Below are 16,483 nucleotides of genomic sequence, written 5' to 3' on the forward strand. Positions count from 1 at the left end.
ATCAATATTGGATATATTGTCTTAAGGAAACATTGATTTGCCAACAAGCTGTAATACTATAATACAACATTATAAAGTATGGCTACAAAGCATATCTAACAAACTCAATATAAAAAGCCCAAAGCTTTTTCACTCTGTAGGTTTCCTTTGTTTATAACTGTCAGCTATCAAAGCAACAACAGAAGGGAAAGCAATGGCAAAGTATTAAGTGCTATTTAATGTAGTATAATTATACCTAGTAAACTGACAGCTTACAAGGACTAACATGAATATGCAGCTCTCCGAAATCCAGGAAACATGGATCCATGGGAACAGGCCTTGTCACTAAACTCACTCTGCAACAACAGGGCTGGGGAATTCAAATCAGGGTAAGCTTGAGGCAATACAAGCAGAATGAGTTGGTCATAGGAAACTGTTCCTGAAGATACTCAGTGATTTATTTACGCTTCTGTCACCACAAAGTCCACAGCCTATTCATAGCCTGACTGCTTTATATTCAGAAACAAAGCAAGCATAGAAGCTGAAGAACAAGACACGACAGGAAGAAAGCTTAGGTAGAACACAGCACACACTGCATAAAAGTAAAAGTGGTGATACAAAAGAAAACCCACATGGAAATTTTAGCAAAACAAAGAAAATCCTTAGGTTAAATTTAAGCTTTCTAAAATTAAGATTTCTTTTGCTAGTAACTATTTTTGCCAGGCAGAACAAAATGTCCTGATTTCCTGGTATAAATCTGAAACATTAATACACACACTAATCATAATTATAATCTAAGTATTGCTCTTAATTGGTAGGTTAAAAACTTGGACTTGATAAGTGGCACTGCTCCAGATACAGTTAAAAAAAAACAAACTCTGAAAAAATGAAGTGTGAAATATTGGATAATGGTTTTGTGTGAGAAATATTACAGATCAATGACAACTAATAAAAATGACAGATGGAAAAACTTAATATAGCACAGAATGAGAGCCTGTGCTACTTCAAGCAACTGTTTCCAATGGAAAGAATATTGGATTTAAATTTCAAAAACTTGGGCTTAGTCTCTGCTCTGCCACTTAGTACCAATGTGATCATGGGCAAATTATTTCACCTCTTAAGGACTCAGTTTATTCATCTACAAAATGGAAATACTGGAACCTCCCAGCATGGTTTGGTAAGCCCAGGAGCATGTTGTACTCCTCCTTCACCGCAGTCTGTACGTTACCTGCATGTCTGGGTCAAGTCTGACCCATCACTAGCTGGAGACTCCCTGAGGGTAGGGATCTGCCTGTTTTGCTTACACAGAATCCCCAGGACTTGGCAAATTACAGATTTACAATAAAGAACAATTTAATTAAATTTCATGAAGAAACATCATATGAAAGTGCTTTGCCCAGAGCTCTCAGAGCACCTGTGGTGTTTGCTGACATACCTGTCAGTACAGTTTTGGGTTCCTCACTGGGCTGGGTACCTCGAAGGCAGTGACACCTCCACCGCACTCCAAGCACCTAGCACAGTATCCAGCTCAAGATGGGCACTCCACGCCTTCTGGCAGAACAAATGTCTGAGGTACTATTACATTGGATCTCTAAGTCAAAAACGTGCCACAAGTTATCAGTGCTATTGTGATGGATGAAGACTGGAAGCCACAGAAGCATGCATCTCCCCTCTTGTTTAATTAGTTTATTAAAGGGTTAAAAAAGTTTTGATAAACATGAATTATTTTTATCTTCTTTGTAGGCTAGAAACTTGTTCTTTGGCCTGAAAACTAGATTTTGAGAAATCTAATACCGAATCAATAAAGTATCAGTATAGATGTAAGTACGCTGGAGGTTATCAGCCGTCTGAATTGTTACACTACCACGATAGAGAACAGCAAATAGAGCCAAGTGGAGGTGTGGGGGTGGGGAGGAGAGGCATGGCAAGCAACTTAAAATCCATACGTGTAGCCCTAAGAAACAGAGCATGTGCCACAAAGAAGAGAGGCTGCAAAATGGAATGTGGTGGATAGACGCTAATGCCATGAAGCTCAAATTGGTTATTTTAATTTTGAGCTGACATTTCAATATTTTTAATTCAAATTGTGCATTTTAATTTGTTAACCCATTTGGCCAGTTTAAAATTATTGTTTTTAGAGATGGTGCTAGAAAAGACATATTCTACCACTGGTAGTAACCACAGTTGGGGCCACTGAGTGAGTAGTACTTACTTTATTCCTTCATTAGGGATTTATGGCCCAAAGATATCAAATGTTTTAATGTCTCCTTTAAAGGGGATATGGAAACATAATGAATTAAAATAAAAGGAGGCATTTAGGGCTATTTTGTAAAAAGGAAACAAAACAGTTTTAGCTCAGCCATCTATGGCAGGAACAGATGCTATGTCATAAACTCCTTTTGTTTTGGATAGTTTTACAGGGATGACATCTGTTTGACAAGGGAATTTTGGTGCTGCAGCGGTATCAAAATTAGTTCTTTTAGAAACATTCTAGAACCAGTTTTGCTTTCTGGGGTCAGTTTAATGAAACATTATGGTAAAACACTTTACTCTGCAGTTGTTCCTAACTTTAATTCTTAGGAAATCTAAAAAGGAAAGTCACTCCAGTATATTTTACTTCCCATAAACACTATGTACTACACTTGAGACATTTAAAGTATATCAATTTAAGTGAGATGATGCAAGGAAGCACAGCTTATTACACTTTAATTCTCCGGATGTGGCATCCGCCTTTTCATGGAACTCTAATTAAATCTTTTGATTCTAATATTCCTATTAGCAGAAACTCGGCTGACTGATACCTAACCAGTACATAAAAACAGCCTGTGTTGTTTTTTTAAATAATGCAGATGAAATCTGGCAGTTACACTTGGATAAGAATAAGATCACAGCAGGAAGCCTCAGTTAAAGATTGAGGTGGGGGCCTACCATCTGCAAAAGCTACGTTCTCAGTGGGTCAGCTGGTACTGAGAAAGGAAAGGAGGCTTTCTTTCTGTGCTGCAGCTTCCCTGGCTTGCTGGCATGTCATCTCAGGGTTTCTGCTGTACTTGGCTCTTATAGGACAGCATACATTGCAGAGTATATCTACCTATACAGTTGAGGCTGAGTACTTACTAATACAGTACTTCATTTAGTACTCAGAGATAAAATTCACTCACACAGTTTAAAAATAGAGGCATATAGATGGAGCTTTAGTCCTGAAAATAACCCACATGAGAACGAAGGGCATTTTTTACTTCATGTGCTAATCAATATCGTCTATACAAAAAAATGCAGATACCTTCCTGAACACATTTTCCATCAGTTTTATCACTGGAAATTCTTGACTCATTAGAAGTTGCTATTGACAAGGTATCTGGAAGACTGTGTTGCTCTCTCTCATGGTTCCTCAGTTGACTCTAAAAAATTGAGAGAAATTAATATTTAATTTTTAATAAACATATTTACACAGTTACTAGGAGGCTGTAGAAGGAGTTAACTGCTTTCGTCGCCTAGTACCTAGAACACGCTACCAATATTTAAAAATCAAACGTGTTAAAAGATTACTTGAAACATTTGACAGCTTATGGAAAGAAATACACTAAGGAAAACACAATCTTATCAAAAAGGCAGTTCCTCTTTTCACATTCTCTGAAAGGAAGCCACCACTGTCTTAGGGAGTGCTTATGCATGGCATGTGTATGCTTCCTGAAACACTGGTGAGCCTAGAGGAAAGAGCAGAGTGTTCAGAATAACTCAGTACTTTCACAAAAATAAATCCAATCAGTTAACTTCTGCACTTCAGCTGATTTCTGCCTTTAAATATCAACGAAATTTGTAAAAGAGACTTAGTTGGAACTGCGACTCCAAGGACATCTTCCCCCTTACGCCCACCCCCATGAATCAAGAGTGCAGCAGCGGGCTTCCCTGGTGGTGCAGTGGTTGAGAGTCCGCCTGCCCCAGTCCAGGAAGATCCCACATGCCGCAGGGCGGCTGGGCCCGTGAGCCATAGCCGCTGAGCCTGCGTGTCTGGAGCCTGTGCTCCGCAACGGGAGAGGCCACAACAGTGAGAGGCCCGCGTACTGCAAAAAAAAAAAAAAAAGAGTGCAGCAGCAAAAGCAGCTCCTGGAACTTGCCTTTGCAGCCCATTTGAATGGCTACTTGTCCAGTGGCCAGAGGCCATTTCAGAATTTCATGAGAGCAATCCACGAGGCAGTGAATCTCAGACTCAAAGGCTTTTTAATTCCTGCTTACCTGTTTACTACCAGCTGGACCCCAACTCTGGCTAATCTGAGAAAAAAAGTCGACATCCCAGTTAGCCCTTTACAATACACTTTTTTCCCCCGCAAACAGTCAACTGGCATATTGAAGAAAAGTTCTAAACCAATGATTCAATGAACACAAGTTGCCTTTACAAAAACAGTATTTTCATACTGGTTGCTGGTTTTAGGTAGCACTTAAAATGAAAATCATGGTACTTGAAGGTACTGTAAACTTCCCATAAAATATAACATACATGGCTCTATTTCCACTGTGCTGTCTTTCATTAAGTCCCATACAGTCCATTTTTGCTTGTGCAAGGATATAAATCACTGTTGGTTGGTTGTGTAGCAGCTGAAGTGAATGACTTGCATTTTGGGGCCACGTAAGATGAAAAATAGGTATTTTTTTGCATCGATCACATAGGGTTAAATTTGTGTAAGTCAAATGAGTGTACAATGTTCCTCCACTGTACATCCCTTGTAATTCCCTTGCACTTTAAAATCAACACACTTTAAGAAAGATATACACTTGGAAACACTAAACCAATAAACACAGGGCCTGTTAAGGAGGCGGCAGGCAGGGGGAAAAAGTCCTACACCAGACGACCCAGACTTCAGTCCCAACTTTAATACTAATTAGTTGGGATCCCATGGGCAGATTACCAAACTTTTCTGGGGCTCAGTTTCCTTACCTATAAAATGAGGTGGGTGGACTGTATCTACAAAGCTCCCTCCATGCTCTAAAATTCTAAGGTTCTCTGAATGATTTCATGAACCAATGCTTACCTTATAATGGAAGGATTCTTCACACTGCTTGCACTGGTATATTCTTGTTTTACAGTGGTTGATCATATGGCTCTCCAGGTCTTTGCTGTTGTCAGCTATGTGCTCACAGATAGGACACTGATAGGGCTGTCTCTGTCGATGGACTCGCAAGTGCTGCTTGATGTAGCCCTTGTTACCGCTGGCGTAGTGACACAGGCGGCAGCGGTAGGGCCGGTCAGCGTTTGGGATGTACTCCACGACGTTGCTTCCTGACAAACTTGTATCACTGCTGGGTTGGCACTGGGCATTATCCTGCAATTCTTTCAAAATGTCATCATCGGAAGCGTTTTGGTCTGTCCTTTCCCTTAATTTTTCAATCACGGTGAGTAAGGACATGCTGATGCCTGTCTTAACTTGCCCATCTGACAATTCCTGCCTACCCTCTGGGAGTGCTACTAAGGTAGAGTTGCTTTGGTTGAAACTAGTCAATCCCTCCGAAGAGCTTTTAAGTGGTGACATCATTTTAGAATACGTTGCCAATGTACCATCTACTTGCCTTTGTCCAGTGTCTGGATCTAAAAGCTTTATATTCCCGTAGTGCCCAAGGTTGGCTCGTGTTAGCTCTGCAGCTCTTATAGGCATGGTGACCAGGGCTTCTGCAGCTAATGAGTGTAGTCTGAGAGACTCAGAATTTGTCCTTCTTCGGCCTGGTGGGGCATTCTCATCAGTAGTCAGTCCTTTATTTATTAACTCACTGTCTTTCTTCTCTGTATTGCTCCAGCCTATGATCAACCCCCCAATATCGACAGTGCATTTATCAGCATGATAGACTTCATCTCTTCCTTCACATCCAATCTTGGCTTCTGTCTGGCTCAAGGTTTTCCCCTCTTCAATTTCAGCATTCATGAGGAAATGTTTCTGCGAAAGAGTCTCTTCAGCACTTGGCAGACGCTCCACTATCACATTAACATGACCTTTTTTATTTGGGCTACTGCTAATGATTTTCTGTGCTGATGAAAGTAGGCTATCAGCAACCAGGTTCTCCTCTGCGTCCGAAATCACCTCCAGCATTTCTTCCTCATTAGGGTCAAGGGTAACTGACTGACTTAGATGAACACCCCCTTCCACACTCTGTTCTAAAGGAGATGAAGATGATAATGACTCTGAGCTGCAAATCTGCACTTGTACTGTCGGCCCGTTGTGGATACTCAGTTCATTGTCTCCAATTGCAATGACTACTGCGTGGACCCCACCAGGTGCAGCGGCCACTGAAGAATCCAGCAAGCCTAGGGGCTCATTTTCATTTTCAAATATTGGATAGGAGCAATCAACCTCCCCAGCATGTTTCCAAGCATGTGTTTTCAACATTCTCTGCTGGCCACAAGTGTAACTACAAAACAAGCATCGATACATGCCATACTGTTCATAGGCATACCACTTCCTCCTACCCATTTCTGCCACAGATGCCGTTTGGATGGTATGAGTCTGTGGGCTGTCCACACTGACTGGGATGTCAGGAATGGTTTCATTATTTCTTCCTGAGGTTCTCTGACACAAAGAGTTGGTGGGGCTTACGCATTGCTGGGCTTTGGATTGAGTGTGACTGTTGGCATCGTTTTCGTGGTCATTTACCACATGAGCTTCAAGTTCCTCTTGGCTTTTAGATGTAATATGGCACTCTGCGCACATTAGTATCACTTCATTCTGCTGACCGTGCTGCTTGATATGATCTTTTAACACAGAAAAAGATGATGACAGAAACTTACAAAGGCTACACTGGTAAGACATAGCCTTCCCATCGTTCTGGGCAAGAGAGTCAGGGGTAAAATGTATTTGTGACATCTCAGCCCTTCTATTATCAGCAGCAGGTGACTGGGTTACTTTAGCTGGAATCTCACAAGATTCTTGACTTTCAAGAGAGTGTGTTGCAGCACTTGAACGTGACCGTTTTTTGCCAATTAAAAGACATTTTTGTGACTTTTCATGTTCCACTATCTTGCTTAACTTCTGAATAACATGGATTAATGGATCTGTTTTAGCTTTTCTTTTTTCATCAACTTCCAGTGATGAACTGATGACAGTTTTGGCAGTCAACATAGCTTCCTGTTTCCCGATACCTGGCACCAACATGGCGACACTGCTGCTTTCTTCCATATCTAAAAAGGAGAATATATGACAGAAAGAATCACCAGGTTACAGTATCATTACAGGCATATAATTCAGGAAATCTAAACTACTCTTAAATTTAAGCTAATCTAAGTATTTTCTAACCTGGGAGTTCCATATCAATACACCTGGCTATCCTCAACAGAGACTTAAATTGCTTACAATTTTTCTTTGGAATGCTGTCCCCTAACAAGACTGATGATTGAGGTGTTTCCATCCTTCATTTCTTTCTTTGGAAATGACTTTTAACAATCTACATCTCCTTTTTTCTCCACTTTCTTTCCCCTAGACATCTAGCTGGACCTAATCAGTACTCCTTCTCTTTTGCACAATGCCAGGAAAAAAAAAAAAAAAAAGACTGCTATTCCATTATCAAAGGAATACAGCCATTCCCAGGGCATGTGGAATCACCTCAAGTTATTATGAAATACTATTCTGTAAAGCCAACACATGACTGATACAATTCTTGGGAGCCAACTTCTTGCACCAAATATAATTGTGGTTCTATTACTAAAAGCATGTTTGTTTGTTTTTTCTCCCTAGATCTTTGGAATTGTGAAAATATGGGCATGTAACCTATTGTAAAGGGAACAGTGTATTTTGAGAAGTATTATGCAAATGAAACTAAATAAAAGCAATGATCCAGTTCCTTCTTTTACTTCCTTTGATTTATTTTCCTGAAGATAAACCACAAACTATGCTGTGGTTTTTTCTAGAGGTCATATTAGTGGTCAACTATTACTCATACACACATACATTTTTTTTTTCTGAAAGGGAAAGGGGTATCGGAGAAGGAAAAAATTGATATCCTAGTCGTGTTATAGGTCTAAAAAAGCACAGAGGCCTTAAAAAAGTCATTTCCTACAGGTTATCTGTAGGTTGTAGTAATGTGTTATGGCCGAGGAAGTCATTAACATAAAATGCTTATCTTTCAGCCTAAATCTTGAACACTCTATTTCCTGGCACTACTTTCATTTCAAACATTTCCTTTGGCTTAAAGTGAGATTAATTTGTTGACCTGGATCACATTTTTAAGTTTAGACTTTTTTCCAGCAACAAGTTTTGTTTTTCCACATTTTAGGTGCATTCTGGAATCTTACTCACAACATTCAATAAATGCCAGCTAAATTTCTAGTGGCACTAGCTACAGACCAAAGATCGTACTGTTCTTAAACCTCAGTCACAGGCTCTGAATTCTCTTCAGGAGGCGAATCCTGGCTCCTCTTCCTTCAAACGGCTGAATCAACATATAGGGGCCCTTTAGCCACTGCCAAGATCATACCTAAACTCCTGCAAGACCTCACCAGTGCTCTGACCAGCTGCAGGCCCAGTTCTCCCACATCAACTGACAGCAGTTATGGATTTTCCTCTCTTATTTTCTACTCTTTGTGGCACACTAACTTTTCTATACCCAGATCCATGTCATGCAAAAAGGTAAACATTTTACTCTCAGCTTCTTTAGTACTACTTCTTCCCTCTGTCCTGATACCCTGCTCTGTGCGATCAGCTTTTTTCTCTTCCACTAGTAGCTGCACTCCCAGCAGGGAATGCATTCCACAGCCATTACAACAATGACGGCTATGCCAGCTCCCCAAGGCCAGTGGCCCTTTAGCCACTGTCTCCCCTAAACAACCTGAGGGCATTACCTCAAAAGACTAGCTCCTTTATACCTTTCTCAAGTAGGAAGAACAGAAATGTTTTTAAATCTCTACACTCAACCTTAAGTTACTAAAGAAGGGACCAGTGGGGGAAACAATTTGTTTCTTTAGAAAAACCCTTTGTGACTTCATAAGTCACCTTACTGCCCAAGAATTCCACATTTTTAGGCCAAGGGAAGCTTTGGCTCTTCTTGTGATTACTGATTTCCCTCTAGGGTCATTCACTTAAGGCTTTATTTCTCTCAATTCAATTGTTAAATGCAAATTTCTTAAATATTTAATAGCTAATAGGAATGCCTGAACATTTAATTTCTTACATAAGATTTGGTGCACTACTATAGATGGAAGGTCTCCTTCCCATGAAATGTGACATCCACGTAGGCTGACTGATAATCTGGAGGTTAACCAGTGAATATTTGCTCAACAGACTTTGCACACCCACAGGGTTACAAAGGTGACTCATTATCCTTCTTCTATTTAATGACATAATAGGAGGGAGTCAGAGCAGTGCAAATTTGCTCCCCGTGGATATTTCAGTGTGTACCTTAAAAAGAAAGCAAAATGAAGAAGAGGAGTTCATCTTATCTCAAGAAAAAGACTAATACAAAAGAATCTGACAAAACATTCAGATTTTAAAGCTGTGTCTGCTCAGGCATTAAGAGCTAATGGAAATCTGCAGCAGATGCTCCAATTTTCCCTGAACATTTATGTAAGTATCTCATTTTAGAGGCTGCATACATTTGAGGATAAGTACGGAAATGGCACCTATAAAACAGATATGACAACATAAAATACATCAAGAAACACCTGAAAAAGCATTTGGGGTCCACATGGCAAAGTCGATGCACAAGTCTCATTAAAACAAAAGGCTTTGTTAAAAAAGGTTAGATAAACAGCTCATAATAAAGTATACACAGAGAGGAAGTTAAGTTGAATATTGGCCAACTCAAATTTTTCACCAAAATTTCACTTAGGCCACCAATGTGCGTGTACGTGTATGTGTGTGTGTGTTGAATACATATGGGATTACATGTTGTGAAGTAAAATTTGAATAATAAAAGAGATAAAAATAAGGAGTACAGATTCAATCCTAGTGGCTCAAGATTGCCGACAACCTGGATTATGATAATCTGCATACTATCCATGACCTCCAAGAAGAGATCAAGGTGAATGAAACCTAAAAAAAAAAAAAAAAATTACCAAGGGGGAGTGGGGGCGAGTGAACAGGTTGAGGATATAAAATAAGAACAGCAAATTTTCTAGCTGGAATCATGAGCATCTAGGAGTTCATTATATTATTCTTTCTACTTGTGTAAATGTTTAAAATTTTTAAAAATAAAAAGTTAAAGGACTTCCCTTGTGGCACAGTGGTTAAGAATCTGCCTGCCAATGCAGGGGACATGGGTTTGATCCCTGGTCCGGGAAGATCCCACATGCTGCAGAGCAACGAAGCCCGTGTGCCACAGCTACTGAGCCCGTGCTCTAGAGCCCACGAGCCACAACTGCTGAGTCTGCATGCCACAACTACTGAAGCTCGTGTGCCTAGAGCCCATGCTCCACAACAAGAGAAGCCACAGCGATGAGAAGTCTGTGCACCGCAATGAAGAGTAGCCCCCGCTCGCTGCAACTAGAGAATGCCCCCGTGCATCAACGAAGAACCAACGCAGCCAAAAATAAACAAATAAATTTATTTATTTATTTATTAATTATTATTATTTTTTTTTGCGGTATGCGATCCTTTCACTGTTGTGGCCTCTCCCATTGCGGAGCACAGGCTCCGGATGCGCAGGCTCAGCGGCCATGGCTCACAGGCCCAGCCGCTCTGCGGCATGTGGGACCTTCCCGGACTAGGGCACGAACCCGTGTCCCCTGCATCGGCAGGCGGACTCTCAACCACTGCACCACCAGGGAAGCCCAAATAAATTTATTAAAAAAAACATTTTGTACAAGGCACCAAGCCAAGTACCAAGAAGAATTGAAAAATTTTTAAATTTATAATACTCACAGAGTTTAAAACTAAGTTAAATGGATAAGACTAACATATTTAGAAGTTAAAAAGAATTAACACCTTTAAAATAACCCAGCTGTACACAAGGTGAAATAGTCAGAAGGCAACATCCAATGACCAAATCCTAACAGAGACTGAAGAGCTCATTTTGGTCTAGGGAGGGAAGAAAAGGCTTTTTGAAGAGGTAAGATGCACACTGTATTCCAAAAGAAGAGCATGCTGGACGTCACCCGTTTGCCCCTCTGGGCTGTCTCCTCTTTTCCACTCTGCTGTCTATCCCAGGAGGGATTATATCATTAGGCTCCCACGCCCTCTGGTTGAGTTATGCCAATGGGGAGCCATGACAGGAGATAAGGCAGCAAAGGGAGATCAAGACATTCATTTCCCTGGTTTCCTCCCTCTAGGTCACCTTGAAGTGGCTGTGTTCCTCAACAAAAGGCCATTCTCTCCAGGCAGGCTATTCTACAGGACTCTCCCTTCTCCTGGTGCCGCTAGCTCCAGGTGACAGAGTTATCCCCGTGGTTTGCCTATACAAATCCTACACCTTTATAAGTATCTTTGTAAATACATCCTCTCTGAATTATCCTCATCTGAGAGTGCCACTTTGCTTTCTTGGAATTTGCTGACAAGAAAGCAGATGTAACATCAGATTTTCAGAAGCGAGAATAAGCATGCTATCTAGGGATTAGTGAGAAGATCAGTATGGCTGAACAATAAGGTTTACTAGGATGAGGAAAGACTACAGGCATCAGCAAAACACGGGTTTTCTCGTTCGGAATCTTTAGACATAACATTCGACCAAATATATCAAATTGTTATAAATAAATAAACAAAAACAACAACAACGAAAGTTGTATCCCAAGCCAGAAAAGTTCTACAGCCTTCTCCACTGAGTCTCAAGTCTTCCCTAAACAACGGACTCCCATAGGCAAAAGCTTATAATTAATGTCTTTCCCAAAAATAGAGCCAAATTATTTCAGTTGTCTTTATTTCCTTACAATTTGCTATTTGGTTTATTTGTACATCTAATTAGTTCCTTTCAGTTATAGCAGTATGGTTATCATATGTAAAATCAAGTTGAACAATTCATGGGGGCTTGAGTAGAACCAGAGAAAGGCCGTAATTTTCTGTGAACGTACAAAGACAGTTCAGTATGTTATATAAAGAACCTTTTCTTTCAGACTAAGAATTTGTTCTTTCCAATTAGAAAAAAATTGTGTTATAGAAGTAACGGCCAATTCCTCGTTCTTCCGTATTATCGTAATTGTAAAATATAAAATGTTCATTTTGCTCCAGCCAAAAGAAGGCAGGGGACATAGCTCATGGGTCCCTCTCCTAGAGGAACCTCAGCTGTGTGACCTTAGGCAAGTCACTGTTTCTGAGCATTTTACATTCTACAGATGTAAAACAAGAGTTGTGCTGGATGAACTTTCATGTTCCTGTCCTATAAACTGTCTATAAAAAGTTACCTTGAAACTGCTTACACGTTATTTATAGATTTACCTTACTAACATCAGCTGTAATTTACTTGAATTAAAATCTCCTTAGCTTAATTATTAATTGCCCACCAAGAAAAAACCAAGTGCAAATATCAAAGTATATGAATTTCATAGTATAAAATTTCTTAGCTGGCATCTAGCCTGAGAGAATATTTGAATTTCGCAGCTGCAATTAAGACACAAGGTCTAACTAATGTTAACCAATATTCAGATTTAACATTTACTGAGGACCTATAACGTGCCCAGCAATGTGCAGGAGACTACCAAAATAAGTAAGAGGGAACCCTTGCCCTTGAGGTGCTCACAGACCAGAGAGTCGTGCCAGTGTAGATTCTGTGTATTACTCATGAAATTCCTGGTAATACTGGCCTCTTTATTTGCAGATAAGGAATCTGAGGTTCACAGATGCAAAGTAATAGCTAGTTTAAGAACTGGAATCCAAGCCTATCTGATTCTAAATCCATCCTTTCTTAATACACCAATTTTCCTCTTAATTCTCAGTGTGAACAAAAAAATGTATAAAGTATAAATAATGAAAAGAGCAACAGCCTCTTACAGCTAGGCAGTATCAAACATGTATGTTTGAGCTTCATTAAGTCTTTGGGACAGGCTAGGTGGGTGTTACACAACTCTACAAATAAGGAAACACTCAGTGCAGTTTAAGTGACTTACCCAAGGTTACATGGCTGTTAAGTGGCAGAGCCTGTGTCTTTCAAATCAATTCCCGAAATTAATACAGTCCCCTGGATCGATCTTCAAAATCCAGCTGTGGCCAAGAACGAAAGTACATAGTATCAAACATTTCTCTTTCTTGGTGAAACAAAGTAATGATTTTTTTTCTGGCAGTGAAAAATTGCCCAATATTGCATGTCAAAAAGAAATTCAGAGGAATGTCCACGCAACCCATTACGTGACGCAAATTTACATAATTTACCTAACAAGCAGATTTCAGGATTTTGCACCAGTTAGAAAAAATAGCTCTGGAAACTTCTCCAATAATTGTGCATTTTATGTTTTAGCTCAGAATTTATCTAATTAACTCAAAATACTATTGGTTTTTCTGATAACACTTTCTAATAAATAAGAAACAATAAATTGTATATTGCCATTTTAATCTTAACCAGAACTACAATCTAAAGGGTGACTGCAAACTTCCAGCAATTCTACAACTGAACGGCATCATGAAAGATAAAACACAGTGGACTGACCTATGTATCTTCTAAGGCACTTTCCTGCTCTGGTCCTACATTTCTTTCCTACTGTTTCTTATACTACCTAGAATGAATCTAAAAGATCAAAGAATGGTATTCATTTCACCTAGAATGCAACTTTATCGATTATGGTTAAGTAAATAGTTTACTGCCAGGGCAGAAAGCACGTATTTGGCTCTCCCCTGAAATTAATTTTAAACGAGTTAGTGAAGTAAAGAAATGAAGGGCCAGGCTTTCTCTTTTAATCAGTAATGCAACCCATACACTGAATCAGAGCAGAGTACTGAAGAAAGTACAAACTCAAAGAACAAATTCAATTACTGATAAATCCAGTAATTGCCGGATAGGAGAGATGCAGACTGGCAGCAAATTACAGCCCACTGCAGTACTAAAAAGATCGCCTACGGGGTGGGATGGTGGCCTCTGCCTAATTAATCATCCAGGCCTTCCACACACAAACCATTCACTACGGATGCCCCCAGGTCTTACACGGTGGGAGCTTTTCCCAATGATCTCCGTGATCTCTGGGGAGACCACTTCAGGGAGGAGGTTCGAAATAGGTGCAGAACACCAGAACGGCGTCTGTGTACTAGCTTTTCCTACACCAAGCAGTGGCTTGGGAGATGCGGGTTGAGAAAAGTAATCAACAGACGCGGTGAGGACACCGTCGTTCGCTCCATCCCAAAAGGCCTAAGCTGTTGCACACGTGCAAAGGGGAGGGAAGCGACACCCGGCGGGCCTGCTTGCGGGCCAGGCTGGTGAGAGTACGCGGGCAGCGGCAGGTTCCCCCCCAACCCCCAAGGTGCAGGGCAAGCCCGGGGTCTCCACAGGCCTTGCTGTGCGCGGCACAGAGGACTGAAAAGGGACAAGGAACCTGGGGCATGTGGCCAGCATCGGGCGGGTGTCTGCCGGCTGAGGAGGAAGCCGGCGCCGGTAGAGGCCTGAGGGGAGGACGCACATGGTCGGCGGCGGCGCTAACAGCGGGCGGAGGGGCGGCCCCGGGGCGCGGTACCTGCGGTCGGGCGGCGGCTGCTGCTTCCGCGAGCCTCCTTTGGCCGGCCAGGAGCCCGGCCGTGCCCTCACCCTCGTCCTCGCCCACCTCTCTCCCTGCTCTTTTCCCTCTTTCCCCCAGCTTTTCCCTCCTCATCCGGAGCTCCAAAATGGCGGCGCTTGGGACGGATCACGTGAGCCGCGGGCAGGTCAGGTGACCCGAGTGGCGGGCGGAGGGGGCGGGGCGATGCTCAGGCCCCGCCCATGGGCATCCCGGGACGCCGGCTGGGCGGGCGCAAAGAGGATACCCTGCCAGCTCACTGCAATCCCTGGCTCCTGGGTGAGCTTAAGGCGCGGGTTGTCGGGCTCCCACGGCCCAAGCGTGGCCTTCTGAGTGGTCGTTGGGTTTAGAAGTCAGTGAGTGCTCACTTTGGAGTCTCCCCACGTCGCCCAAACCTGCTGTGGGCTAGGTTTCCTTTCCCTCATTGGCTCTCAGCAGTGGGCGTTGACATTCTTTACAGCCCTATGCTTCTGAATTTGTTACAGCTTTTGGTTGGGCTATACTTTTTTGTGGGGTTCTTGGCTAAAATGTAGAGGTGCTACCTAGGTTCATGGCTGGACTTCAAGTGTGCCTGGTGAGGGGCAGAGCTGGCCCTGGGAAATCTGTTTGCTGGAGAGATTGAGGATTTTGAGGGAAAGAACTCATCCTGAGAGTTGTAGGACCAGACTTGATAGCTTGCTTCACCTGGTAGCACAAGCTCAGTCCTCTGAGGGCACCATGGTGTTGGTCATTTGGATCTGTTTTATGACATACATGCCAGCTTTATAAGCAGTCCTGTTTCCATCCCACTGCTGACAGAGTAAAATGCAATGTTAGTTAAGCGTTCCACCCAACTTCAGGAATGCTGGACAGGTTTGGTGTATTGAGAACTACACAGCAGGGTGCTTGGATCCGGACTGAGCATGTGGGCCGTGAACAGTAGGAAGGGAGTAAAACTGAAGATTCCAGTCATAGTAATGGACTTGTTCATTGAGATACGGGCATACCTGGGAGAGATTGTGGATTAGGTTCTCGACCACTGCCATAAAGCGAGTCACATGAATTTGACATCAATTGGTTACCCAGTGCATATAAAAGTTTTGTTTACACCCTACTGTAATTAAGTGTGTAATACCATTATGTCTAAAAAACAGCATACATGCCTTAATCAAAAAATACTTCATTGCTAAAATATGCTAACCATCATCTGAGCCTTCACATTCATAATCTTTTTGCAATAATAGCATCAAAGGTCATAGGTCACTATAACAAACATAATAATAATGAAAAGGTTTGAAATATTTTGAGAACTACCAAAATGGGATGCAGAGACATGAAATGAGCAAATGCTGTTGAAAAAAATGGCACTGATAGACTGGCTTGATGCAGGGTTGTCACAAACCTTCAATTTGCAAAAAATGCAATATCTGCAAAGTTCATTAAAAAGAAAAAATGAAGCACAATAAAATGAGTTATGTCTGTATCTCTTGGGGACTTCCAGGTGTACTTAGAGACCTTTGCAGCAGGCTGGACTCTCAATTATCAAGTGGGAGAAAGATCCAACAAAACCTTGTCATTGTTCAGAGAGGTCAGTAATTCCTGAGATACAGTAAATATCTCAGGATACAAATTCACCTGAAGTTGGGGGGTTGAGAAACCAGCAAATTTAGAATTCTGCTATTCCACAGAATTATTTGCCAATTGGACCAAATAGCTAAGAAGAAGGAAAAATAAAGGGTTGAATAATTTTTTTCAATAAAAAAGACTGAGCAGGAGACTAGCATGGAAGGGTGGAAGGAAAAAAGTTGAGGAAAACCAGAAGTACATAAAAGGAAGAATGTGAGAACAAACAATTAATGTGCAAATTTCTTTTTTCTTCTTGAGCTACTGACACAAACAATCCTCGTTTAAAGCAACCTGAAGAGA

General features: G+C 41.5%; 1 protein-coding gene across 5 annotated transcripts in view; it reads right to left on the bottom strand.

The window, feature by feature from the left end:
- The window catches only part of ZNF507 (zinc finger protein 507), a 47,635-nt gene extending 32,941 nt beyond the window's left edge, over positions 1-14,694 (bottom strand). For all 5 annotated transcript variants that reach the window (XR_010939201.1, XM_067720002.1, XM_067720003.1 and 2 more), the window contains exons 1-4: positions 14,540-14,694; positions 12,989-13,082; positions 5,007-7,141; positions 3,260-3,377 (exon numbers count right to left, since the gene is read on the bottom strand). Coding sequence is in view for 4 of the 5 variants with exons in the window: in XM_067720002.1 (XP_067576103.1) it covers positions 3,260-3,377; positions 5,007-7,139 (2,251 nt within the window). In the remaining variant the exon portion in view is untranslated. The remainder of the gene's footprint in view (positions 1-3,259; positions 3,378-5,006; positions 7,142-12,988; positions 13,083-14,539) is intronic.
- Positions 14,695-16,483: the final 1,789 nt, after the last annotated feature.

Source organism: Pseudorca crassidens, chromosome 20 (assembly GCF_039906515.1).
Source record: "Pseudorca crassidens isolate mPseCra1 chromosome 20, mPseCra1.hap1, whole genome shotgun sequence".
In the NCBI taxonomy this organism is placed as follows: Eukaryota; Metazoa; Chordata; class Mammalia; order Artiodactyla; family Delphinidae; genus Pseudorca; species Pseudorca crassidens.